At 40.4% G+C, this 8,272-nt stretch overlaps 1 protein-coding gene across 1 annotated transcript; it reads right to left on the bottom strand.

Annotated features, from left to right (window-relative positions):
• Window positions 1-5,024: 5,024 nt before the first annotated feature.
• Window positions 5,025-7,755, bottom strand: mymk (myomaker, myoblast fusion factor). Its single transcript, XM_060907928.1, has 5 exons — window positions 7,621-7,755; window positions 6,957-7,071; window positions 6,482-6,630; window positions 5,924-6,040; window positions 5,025-5,171 (listed from the first exon to the last, which is right to left on the bottom strand). The coding sequence occupies exons 1-5, from the start codon at window positions 7,753-7,755 to the stop codon at window positions 5,025-5,027; spliced, it is 663 nt and encodes a 220-aa protein (XP_060763911.1).
• Window positions 7,756-8,272: the final 517 nt, after the last annotated feature.

Here is an 8,272-nt window from a genome sequence, read left to right as displayed (position 1 = left end):
GTTTCTGGAAGATCATTTGTTAATTATGCTTGGTCCATGGCGAACTCAGGGCAGTTGCGAGAGATCTTGTTTTGTTCACAGCAGCTGTTCTTCAGCGGCTGGGAGCGCAGCTGAGAGAGAGAGAGAGAGAGAGAGAGAGGGAGGAGGGGGTTGTGATGCTGTCTAGAAAACACCCCAACAGCTGATCCCAAGTCCCTGTCAGAGACTACCATACAACCTCAAACAAATGGTGCAACACATATTTTGAGTCTCTAGAGGAGAGCCCTAGACTTTTTGGCACACTAACAATAGAGCATCACTTATCATACGGTGTCTGTAATTCTGATATTTTTATGCTCTTGTCCAAAATGATAGGATTCGTCTCTGGAAAATGTAGACATCAGTTATAATCTGTAATCAACCATCCCAGTGCAGTCCAGTCACTGACAAGGGAGCTGAACAATAGTGCAGCTGTCAGAAGAATAAGCCACACAGTTCATGGGACTTAATGTGCCTGCTGTGTGCAGTAGAGTCAAGAGTCGGGGCTTGTTAAATCTTCTTATAGACTTTGACCATAGCTGTAGTACAGAAGGAAAAAACACTATCAAAATCCTTTTGGATGTTATCCTTATTGCCAGTCTCCCCCACCCTCCACCCCCAAAATATTTCAAATAAGGACAGAGAAGTACATAAGCGCACTCATCAAAGAATAACATGGTTAATCTTATATGATAGTCAGTTAAGGCATGGATGAAAGGTCTGGCTTTAGGGTTGCAAAGCTTAAGAACTGTTCCAGCTCAGTGCAACCTATCTGCCAGCTCAAGTCTCTATCTTGTGCTTCAAGTAGGTGAACCCATCAGATGGTATCAAATTCAAGTATCAAGTTGTCATCCAGAGTGTGGCTCATGCCACCACCAAATAAATGTGTGGTGAAATTGTTATAGGAAGAACAGCTAAAAGTGTACAAAAAAGTAGATTGAGACTGAGCTTATAGGCAGACGATTGAACCTTTGTGAGCTTGATGGAGTTTACTCAGGCTATACAGTACAGTAAAACAAGCATCAAAAAGGAATCGATTCATAATTTGCCTTTGCATTTAAAGGGCACAGAATTTAAACATGATCAATATTGACAGTACAAGCCCTAATTATAATAATGCACACAATGGTATTAGCTATCATAAGCTTAAAAGCCCAAAAGCATGTCATGTTTTGTTGCACATGGGAAACCAATATGGCGTCCAGGATGTGATGTTAAGTCGTTGATAGCCAGGTACCGGAAGTTAAATGTAGCTGATGTAAACATACTTCTTAGCCTGGATTTAGTCAGATAAAAAAAAGAAAAAAAGAGTTATCTTCAAGTCAGTATGGACAGCGGAGAAACCGGATATCTGTATGAACCTCGGAAAAAGGACTATATACTGTACATCTGGTAAATGACTTCAGCAGCGAATCATCAGATGATTCTAATGATGAAATCGGTGGTTCTTTGCCAGCGCAAAGTCAGGAAGGCAGGAAAAAGGGTTCGGCAGCTATCTGGCACCGATGTGGAAAGTGTGCCAAGCAGAAAACTGACATTTAATGTGTTTGTTGTAAAGAGTATGAACTATTCTGTGATATAATACAGGCAGTCATTGAATTGTTTCATGGATAAACACGGTTTGGGAACGTACGTCGCACACAAGCCTGCGTTGGAAATGGACTATATACAGACCATGATAGCATGATGTGAGAGGGCCAGCACCAGATGGAGAACTCACAAATCGGTAAGCAGCCTATTATATATAGAAACTTAGTGTGTGTGCATGTTTATGTATATGTGTGTGTCCATACAAGCTATAAAGCCTATCTATTTATTGCGTGTGTGAATATAGGTAAAGACATGCAATGTGCCACAGTAGTTTATATGGTCTAAATATAGGCTCATGACAGCTTGAAGCCGACTGAGTTTATAGTGGAGCAGAGCGAAGATCCGTATTTAAGAGAATATGGTAAAGCATCGGCCTGGTTTTTGATGGCTTTTGCAACCACGTGGTACCTGATCATAAGTGCAAGGCAACATATCTCATAAACACTTGACCACCGGACAACGAAATTTGTATCTTTATTTTTGTAAGATAGATGGGTTTATATCCAGTGCTTATTTTTAATTTGCTTTTTAAAAAATATCGTGGGATTATTTCCTAACACGTTTTACACTCTTCGGGAACTCCACTTTTAGGCAGTGCCTAAATAGATATATTAGCTTTGAATGTCTATACTATTCTAGCTAATTGGCTTGCATGGCCTGAATCCCTTTTCTGTAGGCGGTGTTGGAATATTATTGGCACAGCATCGGGTTTGAGTCTAACGTGACCTGTGTAGCCCAAGAGCTCGGCCTGTAGATTCCTTTCAAAGCAATTGAGCTCAAAATAATCCTCGCAAACAACAGAATTTCTACCAAAGGAGAGAGTTTCTAAAGTCTGACCTGTTCCCAAGTTGTGTAGCCACTGTTCAGCAAGTCGTTTACGTTGTTCGGTTGTCGGCAATGGAACACATAAAAAATGCTTTCCCTTATTATCATGTTTATTATTTTTGCAACTGCAACCATAGCCTTTGCGCTCGGCTATTTTTCAACAATATTTTGTACATCGGCTAAATCCTGGTGTCAGAAGCAGTGAGCCAATCAAGATACAGGAAACCTATCAATGATTCTACATCATGCTGACCTTGGACACCGCCCACAGAAAGGCAATATGGCTGCGGCCTGACGTGAAGCTTAAGTGAGTGGGGATACTCATCTCATTATCTCTAGCTGCTTTATCCTGTTCTACAGGGTCGCAGGCAAGCTGGAGCCTATCCCAGCTGACTACGGGCGAGAGGCGGGGTACACCCTGGACAAGTTGCCAGGTCATCACAGGGCTGACACATAGACACAGACAACCATTCACACTCACATTCACACCTACGGTCAATTTAGAGTCACCAGTTAACCTAACCTGCATGTCTTTGGACTGTGGGGGAAACCGGAGCACCCGGAGGAAACCCACGCGGACACGGGGAGAATATGCAAACTCCGCACAGAAAGGCCCTCGCCGGCCACGGGGCTCAAATCCGGACCTTCTTGCTGTGAGGCGACAGCGCTAACCACTACACCACCATGCCGCCCGAATGGGAATACTAAAGAATTTTAAAATCACTGCTTTATGCGACACAGTGTGACAGTACAGGGAAGTCAAAATTCATTTGTGCATAATGTGTAATATTTCTTGGCTGTGTTTATTTTTCACTGTGGGTACCCTTTAAAAGTGTACAGATAGATGGTTGTGCAGTTTTGTTTTTAAGTAAATCGTCTGGTAGGTGGTTGCGAGTTCCTTGGAGAACTCAATACAGTTCTTGTGTCTCTGCAGATAAAATCCCAGACTGGATTACAGAAATGTCATCTATTACTTTATTCTATTATTTAACAAAATACAAACACTTCTAGGTAATGTAGATTATTTTAAAAAATATATTGTTTGGAAAATAATAATTTCTTTTCTACTAAGACACAAATGCAGTTAAGTACAAAATGGGAATGGAAGTCAAAATGTATGTATATATAAATTGTAGACTTTTACACAGTACTCTATGTGTGAGGGCCTAAACCACAAACAAAGTGGTTTTGAACAGACAGTAGCCATAAAACAGCTCAAAAGTGCTTCACACTAGCGTAATAAAAGCGTCAGGTTACTCCTTTTGGCAGAATCGGGACTTGCAGCCAGGATAGACAGGAGCTGGCAGCTTTCCCCCAGACAAAAACACCTTTCTCTGGGCACATGAGCCAGTGGCCTGGACCACAGTCAAAAAATGCTTTGCGGACCAAAATTTCATTCACATTTGGCAGGAGACTGTTTTGTCTAAAACATGTCGCGTGCGTTTGTAATTTTTGGACAGTGTTAGGAGTAGGCTGATGGATTGAGCCTAAATGGATGGAAATTTGACAGATGACAAAGAGTGAATGAGATTACTGCTAAGATTTCTTTGAGGATTATGTAGATTAATTGTCCTGAGCATGAAACAAAATACAAATTGTTGAAAATATTTTAATTAAAAATAAATAGTTCCAATGCAATTGATTATTTTAGTAAAAAAAAAAAAATCATGAAATTACAACCTTCAACTAGTACAATAAATAAATATATTTACACAGTTGTTGGCATACTACATAATACATTTCAAAGGGAAAAAAACACTCTCAGTACACTGGAATAAACACACTACTTTCCACCTGCTGCAAGACACATCAGAATGATTGTTTGCTTCTTGTTCCTGGAACATTTCAGTTTATTTCAGCTGTGTTCAGATGGCTGATGTACCAAATGACATGACAATAAATTGAAGAATAAGATTTGGTTGTTTTTTAGTTCTGGTATTTTTCAGCATTTTAACAGCGTTTAATGGCCATTTCTCTTAGAGAAATGTAGACAAGCAATCTCTCCTGAGGTACATCTTAAAAGACAATTTATTCATTCTGGAGAAATAAAATGTCTGCTATGTTTCGCGACTCGTAAACTTTCCAGCTGGATGTCAGCCATCTTAGTAACCCTATGACTACCCGGTTTTATACGACCACTTCATATGTCTACACGCTTGGAAGCAAAGCCTTTAGTAGCATTTTGCTCTAAACTTTACAAGAGCGTCCTTTCAACATTAAAGTCTGTGTTGCGGTGGTTGAGGATGTCACCCCCGCATATTCCTGGCTTGCCTGAAGGTCATATAACTGTCCTCACTGTTGGATTGCTGGTAGCAGACATCTTTGCGTGTTACATTGTACGTGGCTGGGAGTGGTGAAATGGAAGGCCAGAACTGCAGGCCCGCATCCAGGGCTTTTGGGGTGTCCTCCAAATGGTACGAGAATTTGCTTTTACTGGAGGTTGGGATGTCTGTGATCAAACCAGTCAAAAAAACAGTTTAGGGTTCTATAGTTGATGTTCAGTGAATGAATATTTTGTGCACTACTATTTAACTAACACCATGCTTTCTAGCCCTACCGCTACAAGATATGAGTGTCATCGTAAAGGGACTTCATACACAGCAGCAGAGTGTGTAGCAGTTGAGTTTAGCTGCATTGCGCCCCGTCCCTGCATAGCGGTTCTTCTTCGGCAGCAGAAGTACGAAGGATACAGCCAATGACAGGTGGTAAAAACTGTGCACATACGCATAGTCCCACTCCTGTAGAAACAAATGGAGGTCATTATCACAGAATTACAGGATCTGAATGCATGGGTTCTCAAATGTTTTCCAGTCAGGAAGCATTTTCGCTGTAAAAAACATATCCATGGACCGCCAAAGCACAAATTTATTCTGCTTTATGAAGTATTATTCATAATTTGCCATAGCGAGATGTATATGTAAATACATAATGAGTGGGAAACCATTACAGCGGCCCGATTATACTTAACCTGCATGTCTTTGAACCGTGGGGGAAACCGGAGCACCCGGAGGAAACCCACACAGACAACATGCAAACTCCACACAGAAATGCCCCTGTCAGCTGTGAGGTTCGAACCTAGAACCTTCTTGTACTAAGTCGATAGTGCTAACCACTATATCATGGTGCCAACCAAATAGCATTCAAATCTCAACACTTATATTCTGCCTATATATTTGGAGCCATAGAGCTTTTTATTTCTGAACTTTCCATGGACACAACACAACTGGTCCAAGCTGACATTTGGCCTACTTGGTTTTTAATTGCTAAGGTTTGGATTAAGCCCATTTAATTCATGTGACAAGTCAAAATGAGGACAATAATAAATGCAACTTTGGTAATGGAGGCTTGTGACTTCCAACACTGGGGGAAAAACAACAACAACCAAACAAACAAAAAAAACCTATCAAAAGTCCCTCTTGCTCTGCTTCGTGGACCCCACTTTGAGAGCCACTGCCTTAATAGACAGACAACAAGCATGAGTATTTATTACCTCAAAATAGAAGCGAAGCATCAAAGCCAGGGCTCCAAAGCAGCATCCTGGTCCAACTTGTTGAGTGTATACAGTTTTGTCTGGGTAGAGGCCCTTCTTTTCTTTCATTTTTTGTAACTGGAGCAAAAAGAGGACAACGTTTGTGATAATTGCAATTTCATGGTGGAGCATCTTTGAGAGCAATGCCTGGAAAAACTGTCTGCTTGAATAAAGAAAGTGTCTGCACCAGTTGTAGCTGTCATAGGGTCTGCTTTTTTGATTCATGTGTTGTGTAATGAATTTTTAGTTTTCGTGAGAAATAGTTGCACATATAATATTTTCCCTCAAAATAAACCTGGTAAGTTTTTAGCCAACTTATTGACTTTTTTTGTTGTTGTTGAAAACTTGGGCATCCAAATGTGTTTGATATGTAACTCATGAAGGTCTCCAGTAATTTAATTTTCATTCCCATCACCCTGAATGGAAAAAATGGCTCCACATTTGCAGTTCCTATCACTTGATACTATGTTTCTGAGCTCATGAGTAGCATCTGCAATAGTTCCTTTCTCTCTCTCTCACCCATTTTACTGTGATCATGAGCACAGCTGTGCCGATGGGGCCGGAGTAGATGCCGTAGCCCCAGCGGTCCTGGTATATCCTCACAGCAGACGTAAGCACTCCAAACATGGTGAGCGTGGAGCGCTTAGGCTCTTCAAAATCTCCTAGAGCTGTATGAGCAGAGAAGAAGAAGAGAAAATGAGTATGCGCTCTTCACACGACATACTGGAATCCCAGACATAAACACATGTCATATTGTTAGCATGATTCTCAAAAATTAATATTCACTGTCCAGTGCAATTGGAGCAGTTTGCCAGATTCTGGAAAACTGCATGACTTTTGAAATACTCGTACCGGTGTTCAGGCTACAGTTCCAAAACTTTACATTTTCCCAATTATTATCGAATTTATTCCCGAAAATCTATTTCATAGACATGTTCAACATTTTTAAATCCATTGCAAAAAGCATTTCAGTTCCTGAGACCTTTAGACTTACCTAATAATGTAACCCATATAGAGATTGATGTACCATAAACACTGAAGTACTCCAAAATCTCATATTTCATGAAGCACAGAACAGACAGGCCTGGTCCATCACATGCATGATAGATCTAAAACATAGAAAGCTTTCAAATATTTTGTACAAGAGCTTATGCCTTCATTCTTCAAATCCAAATAGATTTATTTACCATTAAGGTGAATGAAAACAAAGGAGTGTTAGACAAAAGAATATACGAAACCTCAGTGTTGTAGCCCAGTTAGACAAGAATTGTCGAACATTATATGATAATGTGTTAAAAAATTTCAAACATCGATTGTTGTCCATTTAAGTAAATACAATGTTTAATTACTCCTTTTGAGATATTCATGTTTAAAAAAAAAAACATTGTAATGGCCATTTATGTGGAATATATGCAAATGTTGTACATGCACATGCACTTCAAGACAAATAGGTCATGTTCATGCCCTGCCATTGTTGTAGCCTGGCTACAAAGATGTTTTTAGAGTTAATCCATGAAAAAATAATTACTATAAACTCTTTTTTGACAGTAATTAGTTGTTACTGATTGCTACATTACATATTTTACAGTATGATGCACATAAGTATTGTTAAAGAATTACTGTAGACTTAAAATGCCTAAAGCCTTTAGGTCTCTTACCGATGTGAAGAACATTGTAAAGAAGTAGACCATGGCCTCCATGTGGAAGCCTCTCTTTGTGGCAACACTGGCTGCAGGCAGAAAAACCAAACTGCTGATGGTAGGCAGCAACATCTTAGCAATAAGGGCTCCCATTTTCCTTGATAGAAAGTACCCTGTGAATCTCTGAACCAAGTTAAAGAACACTCAGGAGAATTTCCACATGTGAATTTCCCAAGCCAACAAATCTGGAGAAGTGGCAGAGAGTGGAGAGCTATCCTTCTGCACGCACACGCGCGCACACACACACACACACACAGGCCTACAGCTGACTCTTCAGAGGAGCTTTAAAATTTAAATGGCTCAGAGAGCAGCAGAAGGGCCTTCATGTGTCCTATCATCAGGAGAGCAGCTGTTGGTGTACAGCAGTTTGAGAAGCCACACAATCCCCTGCTCCCACTATGTCACACATTTTTGAAATTGCAGAAAATAAGAAGGAGTGACACAGAGCGAAGCAATTTGGGGTAACACGTTTTGAGAGTTACACCATATCAACACTGTCAAAACTTCAACCCGGTGCTCCAAGCCAAGCATTCCAAGGCTACTTCATGGTTAAGGGTTAACTTCAAAATGGATTCCTTTTTTTTTTTCCTTCATTTGTCAGCCTAGGCAC

Source organism: Neoarius graeffei, chromosome 24 (assembly GCF_027579695.1).
Source record: "Neoarius graeffei isolate fNeoGra1 chromosome 24, fNeoGra1.pri, whole genome shotgun sequence".
NCBI classification, from domain to species: Eukaryota; Metazoa; Chordata; class Actinopteri; order Siluriformes; family Ariidae; genus Neoarius; species Neoarius graeffei.
Note: the sequence above shows the minus strand (reverse complement) of the source record. Positions and strands in the feature narration are given on the sequence as shown.